General features: G+C 42.9%; 1 protein-coding gene across 1 annotated transcript; it reads right to left on the bottom strand.

The window, feature by feature from the left end:
- Positions 1-5,823: 5,823 nt before the first annotated feature.
- Positions 5,824-6,756, bottom strand: LOC149018653 (uncharacterized). The gene has a single exon (XM_089153937.1). The coding sequence runs from the start codon at positions 6,754-6,756 to the stop codon at positions 5,824-5,826; it is 933 nt and encodes a 310-aa protein (XP_089010063.1).
- Positions 6,757-15,284: the final 8,528 nt, after the last annotated feature.

The following is a 15,284-nucleotide window of genomic DNA, read 5'->3' as shown; positions in this document are numbered from 1 at the left end:
AAAACCTACCATATATGTAACTACCATGCATCATGAAAAACACATAGTATGGTAGAAGAGAACAACTAGAAATTGATAGATTATGGATCATGGAAGGAAAACACAGTAATTAACTACTAACATGATCAACATAGAAGATCCAAAGAGATCAGAATTCAGATTAGAAGTTTAACAAAGATTAGATCATGGTTTGATCATGATTCCTTCAAAAGCTTGCAATGATCATGGTTAAGATCATTGTTCTAGCCTCAAATCCTTAGGATGATCATGAGAACATGTTCGGAGATGTTTGCAACAGAGAATGCAGCATCTCTTCTACTGTCTCAACTCAAAAAGGAAAGAAAAACAAAGATGGAGGAGAAGAAGAGAGAGTAGACATACCTTTTGATGCAAAAAGAAGAGTTTCGACGAAGATCCGTCAAGAAAACACCAAGGATGCAAGAGAGATGACTTGCGAGAGGTCTTTGGTTCGCTCCCAGAGAGTTTGGAGGCAGCAAATACGAAGTGGACTCGAGATTGGACTTAAATAGAGCAAGAACAACCTAATTGCCAAAGACAAAGACTCATTGGTCGAGTGGATTGGTCGATCGCCCAGTCGACCAATCAGCGACCAATGCTGACAGCAAGACCAAAACAGGGAATTGAAGGTCCAGATCAAATCCAATCCTAAAGGGGTTTTGCACACAAATCAAGTGACTTACCTAATAGGTAGAAATGCCTTCAAACCAAGATAGAGAGCACTTCAAGTCCATCAACTAATCAGATCTTCATCAGGATTCAGTTTCCATAATTAGAACCTCATCATCAACTTTCATGGATTCAAAGCCAGACACCAAGTCCTCTACTGGGATGGCCCAAAGCTGACTTCTTACTTTACTTCGGGTCATCGGACCTACAAATAACAAGGTTCCCGGGTCAAGGTTAGGGCTGGGTTTTACAATCACATATATGGTAACTTCATATATGGAAAGAAATCAATAAGTACAATCAACTTGTATATAATTGGTAAGTAAATCATTCATGAATCAATTAATCATAAACAAGTAATGCTACTGTAATCAAGGTTATACAACAGTAGTATATCATTGCAAGAATCTAATTTAGGAAACATGTCAATGATATTCAAATATAGAAACTAGATTCATGCTATCTATGTAATTAAGGAAATAACCATCCTTACCTTTTATATCTCGCAAAGGAATCCTAAGAAATCAAGTAAGATCTTGGCAAACTTGAGAAGAAGGTCCTAAACAAGTATATACAACATATTAGGAAAGATCCCTAACAGAAAAGATACCAAAACATCCAACACAGACCAATTCTGGAGTTGCTGAACTCATTGGTCTAGTGGATTGGTCGATCGGTCCAATCGACCAATCGATCGACCAATGCAGACGATAGCCTTAAAAAACAGAGTTTTAAGATATGAAATCCGAATTTGGTGGTTCAAAAGGGTACTAATCAAGGGGTAAACTACATCAGTAGTATTCTAACATATAGGGGACCTCAAAACACTAATCAAATCAAGACATCAAGATCCAAATTAGGAAACAAAAGTTACCATAATTAGATCAACCATGGATCTTGATGAATTCGAAATAGAAATCAAAGACAAGAACAATAGGAGGATGAATCATTGCTTCAGGTAAAGGTATCATGAAAACATACTTCGATCTTCAAGGAAATAGGCTTAGAAGCATAAATCTAAATAAGGAAATAAAACCTACCATATATGTAACTACCATGATTCATGAAGAACACATAGTATGGTAGAAGAGAACAACTAAAGATTGATAGATCATGGATCATGAAAAGAAAACACAGCAATTAACTACTAACATGATCAATATAGAAGATCCAAGGAGATCAGAATTCAAATAAGAAGTTAAACAAATACTAGATCATGGTTTGATCATGATTCCTTCAAAAGCTTGCAATGATCATGGTTAAGATCATTGTTCTAGCCTCAAATCCTTAGGATGATCATGAGAACAAGTCCAGAGATGTTTGCAACAGAGAATGCAACATCTCTTCTACTGTCTCAACTCAAAAAGGAAAGAAAAACAAAGATGGAGGAGAAGAAGAGAGAGTAGACATACCTTTTGATGCAAAAGGAAGAGTTTCGACGAAGATCCGTCAAGAAAACACCAAGGATGCAAAGGAGATGACTTGCAGAGGTCTTTGGTTCGTTCCAAAGAGTTTGGAGGCAGCAAATACGAAGTGGACTCGAGATTGGACTTAAATAGAGCAAGAAAAACCTAATTGCCAAAGACAAGACTCATTGGTCGAGTGGATTGGTCAATCGGCCCGGTCGACCAATCGGTCGACCAATGCCGACAAAGAAATCCAAAACAGGGAATTGAAGGCCCAGATCAAATCCAATCCTAAAGGGGTTTTGCACACAAGTCAAGTGACTTACCTAATAGGTAGAAATGCCTTCAAACCAAGATAGAGAGCACTCCAAGTCCATCAACTAATCCGATCTTCATCAAGATTCAGTTTCCATAAATAGAACTTCATCATCAACTCTCATGGATTCAAAGCCAGACACCAAGTCCTCCACTGGGATTGCCCAAAGCTGACTTCTTACTTTACTCCGGGTCATCGGACCTACAAATAACAAGGTTCCCGGGTCAAGGTTAGGGCTGGGTTTTACAGTTGATGTTAGAGGCATTGCGGGGGCATGAGGTATGTTGGCGTGCGCCTAGCACTTGTCACATTTGCGGACATGAGCTTTCGAATCTTCTTGTAGTGTGGGCCAATAGTATCCTTGCCTTATTACCTTGTCTGCTAAGGCTCTGGCTCCTATATGACCTCCACAGTTTCCTTCATGAATTTCTTTTAGGATGACAGTTGCCTCTAGAGCCCCTATACATCGTAACAATGGTCGGGTTAGAGACTTTTTGTATAACTTGTCGTTTCTGACGGTGTATCTGACTGCTCTTTGCTTTACAGTTCTAGCTTCTTTTGGATCTTCTGGTAGTAAATCACTTTCCAGATAATTGATTATTGGAGTTATCCAACCATGCTCGGTTTGTATGTGCATCTGGTCGGTTAGATTGATGTTGGGAAACTATAGCTCTTCCATATACACGACTGGGTCTGCATCCATTTCATCCATAGCCAATCTAGATAGGGCATCTGCCTGCTCATTTTCTGCTCCAGGGACTTGTTGGATTTGTATGTCTTTGAGGAATTGTCTATATTGGTTAACCATGGTCAGATATTTAGTCCTCCTTTTTTCTTTTGCTTCATATAGCCCGTTCACTTGATTCACAATTAGTTGTAAGTCGCTCCTAACTTCGATGTTTTGAATATCAAGGGCTTTTGCTATACGAAGACCTGCTATTAATGCTTCGTATTCTGCTTCATTGTTTGATGCCCTGAATTGGAAGCGTAGTGCATACCGTATTTGGAATCCTCCTGGGCTTATTAGGACCAATCCCGCTCCACTCCCCTATGCGTTGCTAGAACCATCCATCGAGAGTATCCATCTTTTGATACTTTTGGAAATGGCCTCTTCTTCTTGCTCATGCTTTGGTTCAGAAGTTTCAAGGATGAAATCAGCTAGGACCTGTGCTTTAATGGCTGGTCTTGGTCGGAACTCAATTTGGTGCTCGCTTAGCTCAACTGCCCATGATACCAGTCTTCCGGCCAAGTCTGGTCGGTGCAGTATTTTCTTTAAGGGAAAATTTGTTAATACTGCGATAGGATGTGACTGAAAATATGGTCTCAGTTTTCTGGCTGCTATGACCAGGGCCAAAGCCTGCTTGTCCACCTCTGGATATCTTGTTTCAACATCAAGGAGCACATGGCTCACATAGTAAACGGGGTTTTGCTGTTTTCCTTCATCTTGCACTAGCACTGCGCTAATAGCCAGGGGAGAAGTTGCCAGGTAGATGATCAGTTCCTTTCCTGTGGTCGGTCGTACGAGCAGGGGTGGAGTAGTTAGCTTTTCTTTCAGATGCTCGAAAGCTTGCTGACACTCCTCGCTCCACTCTGGTACTCCTTTTTTGGAAATGTCTTTTAGAGCTTGAAAGAATGGGGAACATCTCTCTCCTGATCGGGCTATGAACCTATTTAAGGCTGCCACCCGATCAGTGAGACTTTGTATCTCTTTGATGCTTTTTGGTGGTTTCATCTCTTGTATGGCTTTTATCTTCTCCGGATTAGCTTCTATTTCTCTTTGGGATACCATGAACCCCAGAAATTTTCCTGAAGATACTTCGAAAGCGCATTTTTCTGGATTGAGCTTCATTTTGTATGCTCAGAGTACCTCAAATACTTCTGCTAGGTCTTTGAGGTGGTTGGATTGAGATGTGATTTAATCAGCATGTCATCGACGTATACCTCCATATTTTTGCCTATCTGCTGCTCGAAAATTTTGTTGACCGCCCACTGGTAGGTTGCCCCAGCATTTTTTAGACCAAAGGGCATTACTTTGTAGTAGTAACTATCCTTGTCCGTCATGAATCCTATGTGTTTTTGGTCGTCTGGATTCATCAATATTTGGTTGTATCCTGAATAGGCATCCATGAAACTGAGCATCTCATGACCGGCCGTTGCGTCGATAAGCAGGTCTATCCTTGGTAAAGGATAACAATCCTTTGGACAGGCTTTGTTGAGGTCGGTATAGTCTGTGCACATTCTCCATTTTCCAGTGGCCTTTTTTACCATTACCACATTGGCAAACCAAGTTGGGTGATCAATAGGTTTAATGAATCCGGACTGTTTTAGCTTTTGAGCCTTTGTTCGAATGGCCTCATACTTTTCCAAAGAAAAATTTCTTCTCTTTTGTATCATTGGAATTGCTTGAGGGTCTATGTTTAACCTGTGCTCGGCTACTTCTGTGTCTATTCCGGGCATATCTTCTGCCGACCATGCAAAGACATCATCATTTTCTTGTAGAAATCTGGTTAGACTATTTTTGAACTTTTCTTCTTGTTCTGCTCCGATCATAGTTTCTTGATCTTCTTTTGAATTTAGCCTAATCTTTTTCAACTTTTCTACTGGTTCGGCCCTTTGCATGCTTTCTTCATCGCGATCATCTCTGACTTCAACCACCATGGTAGAGCTTGTTTTTACTCTTTTTCTCATGTAATTGGCGTAGCTCTGACTGCTCCCTTTTTGATCCTCGGAACATTCTCCTATTCCCCTTTTTGTAGGGAATTTCATCTTCATGTGTAAGGATGAAACTACTGCTTCTAGAGTGCAAAGGGTTGGTCGTCCTAAGATCATATTATAAGCAGACAAATCTCGGACGACCATAAAATTTGCTTGAATGACCTTGTCTCTGGGGTGTTTGCCGATACGGAGATCTAACCTGATGGTGCCCTCTGCTTGGGTTGAGGTTCCTGTGAAGCCGTATAAGTGTGTTCCACAGGGTACCAGCATTTTCTCGTCTAGCTGTAATTTTTTGAAAGCTTCTGGTGACAAGATATCTGCTGATGACCCTTTATCTACCAAGACTCTATGGATCTCTGTTCCGGCCAGAGTGACTTTGATGACAAGGGCATCGTCGTGGGGAGTGCTTACCCCTTATTTATCTCTGGATGAGAAGGTGATTGGTTCTGAAGTGATCTTCTCACCTTGCTTTTCAAGCTCGGCATTCCCCACATATCGTGCTTTTCTTTTGGCTTGTCTGCTTGACTCCTCAGTTGGGCCGCCGAACACAGTAAATATTGGTGGTCGTTTTTTATCATCTCCTCCTTCCCGTGATTGGGACTTGTTTAGGCGTCCTTCTCTGTCTGGAGATCTGTACCTTTTCTTACCCCCTTCTACTTGCTTTTGATCAAGTTGGGTAGGTCGGAGGTATTTTGTGAGCTACCCTTGGGAGATGATCCTGTCAACTTCTTCTTTTAGTTGTCGGCAGTCATCCGTCCAGTGTCCGTGATCTTTGTGAAACTCGCAATATTTATTTTTATCACAGTTTCCCGGACGAGAGTGTAGCTTATCGGGCCACTGGAGAATTCCTCGATCTTTAATTTGGATCAGGATTTCTGATCTCCTCATAGCTGGTGACCATTCCCGTTTAGGTAAACCATCCCTGGTTGGGTCTATGGTCGTTCTTCTGATGGGTTGGTATTTTTCTTTGTACGTTCTTGCCTCAGTGGTTGGATGCTCACTCTTTCTAGATTCAATTGTTTCTGATATCTCTGCTTGTTTGTGGCATCGCTCTCTGAGATCATCATACGTTTCAGGCATGTCAAGAAAAATTCTCTCAAGTAGGCCTTCAGGGCTGAGTCCTTGGTACAAGGCGTGGAAGGCTATCTTTTCATCTAGATTTTCAATCTGCATGGTCAAATTATTGAATCTCGCAAGGAAATCTCTAATGGACTCCGTTCGCCCTTGTTTTACAGTGAACAAGGTATCTTCTCTCTTTTTGGTTTCTACTCCGCTTTGGAAACGCAATAAGAAAGTCCGACCTAGATGGTCGAAACTCTTTATTGTGCCACGAGGCAGAGCTTGGTACCAATCTAACGCTGCTCCAGTCAATGATGATGGGAAACTGCGGCACATAGCTGCTTCATTGTGTCTAGAAGTAGACATGACAGACTTATAATGGGTGATGTGATGCTTAGGACACTTCGATCCGTCGTATGCCTTGAAGGTAGGGCATTTGAAACCTATTGGCATCTCTGCTTCCGAGACGCTTTTTATTAAAGGATCCTCTTTTAAAACGGCGTATAGCTCGTCTTTGCCAGTATTCTTCAATTTTTTGACTGTTTCGTCAAGGTCGGTGATGCACTTATTCATCTCTTCATCTCGCTTCTTTGAACCATTATGGTTCTTTTTGTCCTTTGAAGCTTTTGCTAGATTTGTGCTACTTCCTCGATCTCCGTCTTCGTTGACTAGAGGATTCTTCTCTGGAATAACTTATTTCGAGGTTTGAGACTTTGCTGTCTCTTTCTACAGCTCCTTTTGAGATTGTTGAGGTATCTGGTCGATCACGCCTGCTCCCTTCGAGACTTTTTTGTTTTTTCTGAGAATCTACTTGGGGACCAATTACGTGTTGCATGGCCATCCTAATCAACTCGCTTAGGGATGAGATTTCTTTTCTCATCGCAAATTGTTCCTTTTGAACTTCGACAATTTGATGCATTGTTGCGTATTGACTTGCTTGAGGATCTGGAAGAATTGGAGGATCTTGCTGAATCTGGAGCTCAGGAATTTTTTGCATTCCTGGGAGGTTCGGATACCCCCTAGGTTGCCTTGATCGACCTCCTTTTCTCCGTCAAACACCTCTTCGATTACCAAACCTGATCTCGTCTTCATAATAGCTTTTTGATCGGAGTTCCCATAGACGGCGCCAATTGTTGCTACACAATCCTGTTCGTCCGTTTAGCTGGTTGAACCTGCAAGGATGAGCTCGACCGTGGAGGTCGAGTTTTCACCTCCGACGATCTAGTTAGGAATCCGACTAAGGAAGACAAGAAAGTAATGAACAATAATAATACGAATAGTGATAGTTCTATTCAACGTACCTTTCTCTTGTGTTCTCATACCTTTTTATAGCTTTTCTAAGTATGAGTTTGAGTGGGACTCAAACCTTAGTTAGGTTGCAATCTGAATCTTAGTCATTGAGTCCTACTCAAACATGAGTAGTTGAGTCTTGACTGAATACTGTTTCTTTGGCTAGAATCTTATTCAGATTTACCTTGCTATTCAGCCTTTGTACTTATTCGACCGACCTTGACTTGGTCGGTCTGACTTGATCTGAGCTGGTCGGACTAGGTTCAAACCGAACTGGTTCGATTCCGATCTGGTCGGACTGGGCTCAAACCAAACTGGTTTAAGCTTATTTATTCTTTCCTTATCAGGAAGAAACTTTGATTTAAAAGTAGGAGGTTATGTTTTAGGATTTTGCTTTAGTTCAATGTCATTAATGCACTGAACCATTAAGCATGTTTTAAGGCCACAGATTCGACCAAGATCTTGATTTGATGGCCCATGTTTTTTGACTTAATGGCTCAACGCATTTATGGCATTGAATCAAAGCAAAATCCTATGTTTTAATGTAAAAAGGACACGATTACAAGAATGCCCAACAACCTTTTCAAGAGAATTTTTTTTCTTTGAGGGTGAAAAGCACCAATTAAATTTGGTGTTTCTCAAAGTGGGCTGAAAACTGAGTCAAAGTGTCAATTTTCCAAAAATATAGGAAAAACACAAGAAACAAACCAGATTAGACATACATGTTATAGTCTATTTCGGTTCCAAAAATGTGAAAATGCACAAGGAACAAGAATGTTGCTATACAACCCCTTAGTCGTCAAAGTTCATTCTTTTCAAAATGAGAATGAGAATTGATGATACTAAAAAAACTTTTAGTGTTCATAGATTATATTTTGCATCACATTAACATTGAGCAAGCTGAAGAGGAAAAACAATTGCCATGTCCATACTTATTAGGGAGAAACATGAAACAAAAGAATTCCACGGAGAGTGTTTAGGGATATAAATGAGTTTAGGAAACATTAAAATTTACAAATCCAAGTGTATGTATGCAATTTGCTGTTTTAAATCTTTTTTCCTTTTTTGTTTTTTGGGCGTGATGCGTCCAAAATCTGCTCAGCCCTTAGATCTCCTCATGATGACCTGCAAAACGAAAGCATCAGATGTGGCCCGACCGCTGGGGTCGGGAGTCCACCTCCGAAGGCTAAGTCAGTTGATGAACTTAATCACAAACGGCCCTGCTAGAAGCACAGAGCTAAGGAATGAAGAACTGGGAAAGGTGATCTAGATAGCAGAGCGCTGATAGTTTAAGTCTATCAGTATGTATCTGAACCTGGGTCTCAGATTGTGTGTTTTCGATCCCCTCACCTCGTATGGTAGTGAGGTTTATATAGAGTGTACCTTTGAATCTCCTTCGTTGGATGCACTTGAGCCTTCTTCGGGTAGTCGTTGGATCTTAACAGTTAGATCCGTTGAGCAATAGACTTCTACTAGTTTGGACTAGTAGAGGACTCCTGAGATAACCTTTAGGTTATGTGATGATTATCCCTTCGACAATGATTATCCGCAGCCGTTAATTCGAGTCTGCCATCATTAGGGTAATTACCCTAATCCATAAGTAGGATTAGGGCACGCTTGTAGCCGAATAAGCTTTCTTCTTCAGCAAGCCATCTTCTGGATCCGGTTCGCTCGGGAGCGAGTCGGTTCCCTTCGTCTCGACCGGGGTCGAGGGTCGGACCAGGTGTGAACCCGGTCTGATCATAATTTCTCTGTATCACGAGCCCCCCAGACCAAGCGTTCGGCCGATCCCGAGGGCTTGGTTTTTAACTGGGTTCTTCGTCAAGTGATAATCTCTGCGTGCTTCATTAAATGTCATATCACATTTAATGCGGTGGTCACTTTTCCTCGAGCGTTGTGACTGTAAGGCCACGTATCTCCTTGCAGTTGATCTGTCGTGGCTCACGTCATCCAAGCGACGGTTTCCGAACGCCTATTTCGGATTCGTGAGTTCAAACTTTCAAAACGTCTTTCAATCTCGATCGTTGATTTTGAATCAATCTCGATCATTCATATTCCCGAACACTCGTGCGAGAGTTTTAAAAGCGGTTCGTTGTCTTCGTAGGTTTCATTCTTCCTGTCTGGAATTTGAACCTTTGTTGTCTGCTTCGCGCCTTCTTGCTCTCAAGCTTCCGCCTAACTGAATCAGTAAGTTTACTGGTCTTTTTCTTTTTGTAGTTTACTGAAAAAAGTAATGGCGGACGATGGGGCTTCTCTGGTACCCAGTGTTGGTAATAGCAGTGAGGCTTTTGCTTCTCCTGCTCCCGAACAGTCGGATAGTGATAACAAAACCCTAACTATCCTCTGGCGTGAGTTTGCTGAAGTTTCTCAAAAAGGTTTAGAAAGAAAAACTGAAACTTCTCCTGCCCTCCTCGAGTCTGGATCTTCCAAGATTGTTGAGTCTTCTAGGCAGCCTCAAACTTCCAGGTCCGATGGTGGACTTGGCTTTGTTCCCTCCATTTATAATGAGGAAACCCTTCTTTCAGCCATTCAAGATTTTGATTTTCCTTCCTCTTATCAGGTTAGGGCTCCCCACCCTGATGAGAGGGTTGATTCAACCCTTTCGGGTGAATTCTCTCTGTATATAGATGCACTGGAAAGCGGGGTTCGCTTTCCCTTTTTTAATCCTTTGTTCTCCGCAGTTCTGAATCATTGGGACATTTGTCCCGAAATGCTCCTCCCCAATAGCTGGTGTCTCATCGTCGGTTTCTTGGGTTTGTGTTTTGAACTTGGCATTACGCCATCTCTTTCTCTCTTTGTACATTTTCATGTTCTTTCTATCTCCCATCCTCCCGGATGGGTTTTTCTGTCCAAACGCAATAAGGCTAAAATTGATTGGAGGGGCAGCATCCTTGTTAAAGGAACTTGCCCTTCTAACCACAAAAGATGGCGCGAAAGATACTTTTTCTGTCGAGCGCCTCCATCAGATCTTGACTTCCCAACCGCCTGGAGGAGGTGTACTTCTTCTTCCGAGAATAACCGAGACCTTCCCTTATCCAGAGAAGACGAGGCGGCCGTCAGGAAGATCAAATCCATTCCATGGTATCAAGAGATACATGGACTTGAAGTGGAGTATAACTCCATTCTTCAGTACTGGGGCCTGGCTCATTGTGAGCTTCTAACCACCATCCTTTAATTTTATTGAAGTGATATGTCTTTAATTCTGACTCTTGTCATTCTTCTTTGCAGTGCCTCCAAGAATGAACCCTGAGAACCTGCGAGTGAAGGCCGCTAGGGCCGTTGTGACATCCGAGCAACGATCACCCAGAGCCTTGACCGTAGATCAAGAGGCTTTTGTTCCCTCTCCCGACCCCTCTTATAGGGGTATCAGGAATATCAGGCCCGTGGCTGATGCTTCGGGTAAAGGGAAAAAACCAATGGTGGAGAGGTCTAATGTCTCTTCCTCCGCCCGAACCAAAAGGAGGCATGACACAATTGATGCTTCCTCCCATAAAAAACCCAAAGCTTCAACGGATATTGAGGAGGTCTTCACCCCCCAGTGGACCCTGAAGCTGACCGACAGGGTGACTCGGGATCCTGAGAAAGCTGCAGAGTGGAGCTCCCTCAGTCTTGCTCCTTCTGATCGCCAGGAATTTGAAGCCCTGGATGACATCTCCCTTGTTAGTCAATCTACAAGGTACCGGTCTTCTTGCTTACTTATTTTTTTCCGCCTTCCCAGGAATGCTGTGTTGAGCTTTTATCAACACATGGAAGCATTGAGCCGGGTTGGTCGCACCAGCTCCTTGCTGCAAACCTGTGAGGAGAATTTGGCCAAGGCCAATTCTGAAATAGACCGGCTGACTGCAGCTGCCGAGGAGCTGCGGAAAAAGCATGAGGAAGAAGTGATCTCTCTCAAGGAGGCCCTCGAAGCTTCGAAGATTCATGCCGCTGCTGCCGAGCGCTAGGCCAGGAAGCAAAAAGCAGCTGCCACGTTGTTCGGTGACAGGCTTGAATTCAAATGCAGGGAGCTCGAAGAACATCTGAAGTTGGCGATCCCTAGCAAGCCCGAGCATATAAAGCCAGAGCTTCGGAAGGAGTGTGTTCGGAAATACCTGAATAGCGTACCTTTCTCCGAGCTGCTAGGTGCCTACAACATTCAAGCTTATCGCTTGGGGCAGAATGACGTTTGGGAGCGAATTCTAGCATCAATCCCTTCCTTTGATACTGCTCCCTTTCGTGAGGTGTGCCACAAAGAGGTCTTCGGGAAAGTTGGCATGGATCTCCCGGACTGGGCTCGGGAAGAAGATGATCCTTTTCCAGCTGACCCTCAATATGAGGCATACCTGGCTGACGAGCCGGCGCTTCCAGAGGAGAAATCACAAGCCGAGTCTCAAGTTGCTGCTGTAGAGGACTCAGCCGATGCCATTCTTGAGGAAGGCTCTTCTCAAGATCCTGAGAAAAGTCCTCTTGACCAGGGTCCCTCGGGCAACAATGAAGAAGAGGCTTAGGGAGTTATCTTTTATTGTAAAGATTTACCCTCTTATTAATGAATAGACATTTCTTTTTCATGTTGGCCTTTACATTTCCCCGTCTCCTGCCGAAATCTTGCCTTGAATATCAAAGTATAAATGATAAAACTTATCACTTAACTTTACATTCCTCGCCGAATAATAATCTTGTAGAAATATTGTGAAGACGTGTTTCGGAAAGATGCATTAATCTTCCCCACTACTTCATTTATTGCAAAGTCCGCACGTTTCCCTTCTGTGAAGTTCAAACGTTTTCTTGCTTTTGTATACCATTCACTGTTTCCAATGAATCGGAAATACATCCATTATTTTAATGGCGGTGCGACGATTGGAGGTATCTCTGCATTAGGTGCTCGTTTCCACATGTTTCCATGTGGCATCCCTCCGACCGTTGATCTTGCTTCCTGCGGATTTCGAAGCGTCATTTCGATCTAGGTCGTCGGTTGTCCTTAGCCTTCAACCGTCGTCTTAATACCTGAGGCTATTTAAAGCCTTCATGGGTACTCTTCATCTATCGTGCTATCTGCAAGTTAGATTTGCTAAAGTGCTAAAGCGACATTCCGTCCTTCGGCCTGCTCCCGTATTCCTCGTACTCCAACAACAGCTCTATCAACTTCTGAACAAGTGAGTTTCTTGATTACTCATCTCTTTCCCCACTTTCCCCCCGAGTAAACTGCACAGTAGTAATACTTGGGGTTTAGTTATTTGGTTTTGTCAGAAGTGATAGAAGACTAGGGTTTTCCCTCTTTTTGTCGTCGTTTGATTTCTGTATTGATACGGCTTGTTTGTTTGCATAGTGGCTCCCAAGATCAACCCGAACTTTATCAGAGCAAAATCTAGCAAGAAAATTGTTTCGTCGGTGGTGGTTGGGGCTAGTGATGTGGTTTCAGCTAGTGAATCCTCCAAGCGTAAGGCGACTGCTGTCGGTGAATCTTCAAGTCAGATTCCCACAGTTTCTATTGATGCTGCTCATACGCCTCTTTTGCCCGAAGTGATCTCTCGTCTTTCCCAGGAAGATCTTGATCACTCCGTTACTGATGGTGCTGCCGACGCCCCTGCTGGTGAGACTGTTGGTGCACCCCCGACGGAGACCCTTCGGGCATCTGAGGCAACTATGTTGGCATCTGATGAAGGTGTGGTCACAGCAAGTGCTGCTTCTGTTTCCAATTCTAGTGCTTGTTTGGCATCCTCCTCCTCTCCTTCCAAGTTGGAGGATTTTGCCACCAGGAAGCGCCGTCGGATGACAAGTGATGCAGCTCATCCTTCTCTTGATGTAGCTCATCCTTCTCATCCTTCGCCTGAATTAGTGTCAAACGAGTTTGACAGAGCGTTGGAATGGTGTACTGCTGCTCGAATGACTTTTGAGAGCGCAGTTCTTTCCAAACTTCCAGATGAAGTCTTTACGAAGTCACTGGTGATGTAAGTCTTTCTTCATTATCTTCTGATTCTGAAAAATTACTCTTCTGCTCCTTTTTAACTCAGAAGTTGTTTGCAGGAGTCTTGCTGGTAACTTCCACAACCAAGTGGAAGAAGTTTCTAGGCTCAGTAGGTTGAGCAATGAAGTTTCCAGGCTTCGGGAAATCTCTGAAGCTAAAGATGCTGAGATTGCTCGCCTTTGGAAACTAGCTTGGGAGGTGACAGGAGAAAAGAATTCAATGATCGGTCGTCTTCAGTCGGACTTGGATGATGCCAGGGAGAAGATCTGGCGACTGGAGTGAGCAGTTGTTAAGTCAGGAGCCAAAGGATCTGAAACGTTACCTCAAAGGCAAGCTGTCGTTCCTTTGCCCGAATCCCTTCCAACTGATGTTCGCAGAGCCTGCATCTTCAAGTATTTACACAGTAAGCCCTTTGTTGATACGCTGAATGCTTATAACTTGCAGGCGTACCGGGATGGTGAGAACGAAGTATGGGAATCAATATTAAGGAAGGATCCTCATTTTGATACTACTCCCTACAGTGCTATTTGCCATCCTGAAGTATTTACCGACCTGGGTATTCCTCCTCCCGACTGGACCAAAGATAAGATTGATCCTCCACCTTCCGATCCAGATATTATGCATTATCTGGAAGATTCTCCTGTTTATTCTCCCCTGGAAGAAGTCAATTATGACGAGCTCGTCTTGAATGCAAGTTTGGTCGAGGACCATACTTCTCCTGGACAAGCTTGAATCCACACCAATGGTTGACTCATATGTTTGTTCTAGCAAAGTCTCGTCGATCTTGTATAACTTCTTAATAGTCACCGATGATGACTTTCTTTTTTGACCGAAGATTGTATCCAGCTTTTGTAATTGTTTTGATATTGGCCTCTTTTGATCTTTTGAAGAAATAAGAAATTAACTTCATCTTGAGCTTTGCTATTCACTTGAATTGCTGTTGAATTAGGTCTTAGTTGTTTGAAACAATGCCTTTACTTAAGGATTTCCGGAGAAATACAATAAGTCTGAGAAGGAACTCACTCGGGTTTTAAACCGATGCCTTTACTTAAGAATAATTCAAAAATTCAATAAGTCTTGAAGGAACTTACTCGGGTTTCAAACCGACGCCTTGCAAAAGGAACTCACTCAGATTTTCATCCGATGCCTCGACTTAAGAAAGTCCGAAAAAATTTCCATAAGTGTTGAAGGACCCACACGAATTTTCATCCGTTGCCTTGTAGTTGGATCTTGTTCTTGACTGTAGTGTATGATGCCCCCCAATCAAAGATAGTTTGTTGAAAGCCAAAAATTGCATTGATTGAGTTGAAAATGATTACATTGCGAACAAAATTGAAATCATCATCAAGGATAAAACTTTTTGAGATGCCTGGCATTCCACGAACGATCCAACTCTTTCTGGGTGTTGATGTTCTTCAGCCTATAAGCTCCTGAACCAACTGGTTTTACAACCATATAAGGTCCTTCCAAGGAAGGGTCCAATTTTCTTTGGTGACGGGGGTCGGAAGCTAGGGTGTTTCTCAACACCAAATCTCCGGCTAAGTACCGACGATTCTTCACTCGCGTATTATAATGAGACGCTATCCTTCTTTGATAATGTTGAGTTCGTGCTATTGCCTTTGCCCGAACTTCATCCAACAGATCAAGATTATCAAGCAGTCCTTGTTCATTTGCTTTTTCCTCGAACTCACGATCCCTTAATGTCCCAGAAGCTTTGTCAGCTTCGAGTCTTCTCTTTATTCCTTCCAATAGCGTTCGGTTAGTAACCTCTACCTGTCCATTGCTCTGGGGGTATGCCACTAAGGACATACGATGCTCGATCATATATGTTCCGCAAAATTGCTCAAACTGCGGACAGTCGAACTGA

The sequence above is a fragment of the Hakea prostrata genome, chromosome 4 (assembly GCF_041222555.1).
Source record: "Hakea prostrata isolate BN-2017 chromosome 4, UWA_Hpros_2, whole genome shotgun sequence".
Taxonomy (NCBI): Eukaryota; Viridiplantae; Streptophyta; class Magnoliopsida; order Proteales; family Proteaceae; genus Hakea; species Hakea prostrata.
Note: the sequence above shows the minus strand (reverse complement) of the source record. Positions and strands in the feature narration are given on the sequence as shown.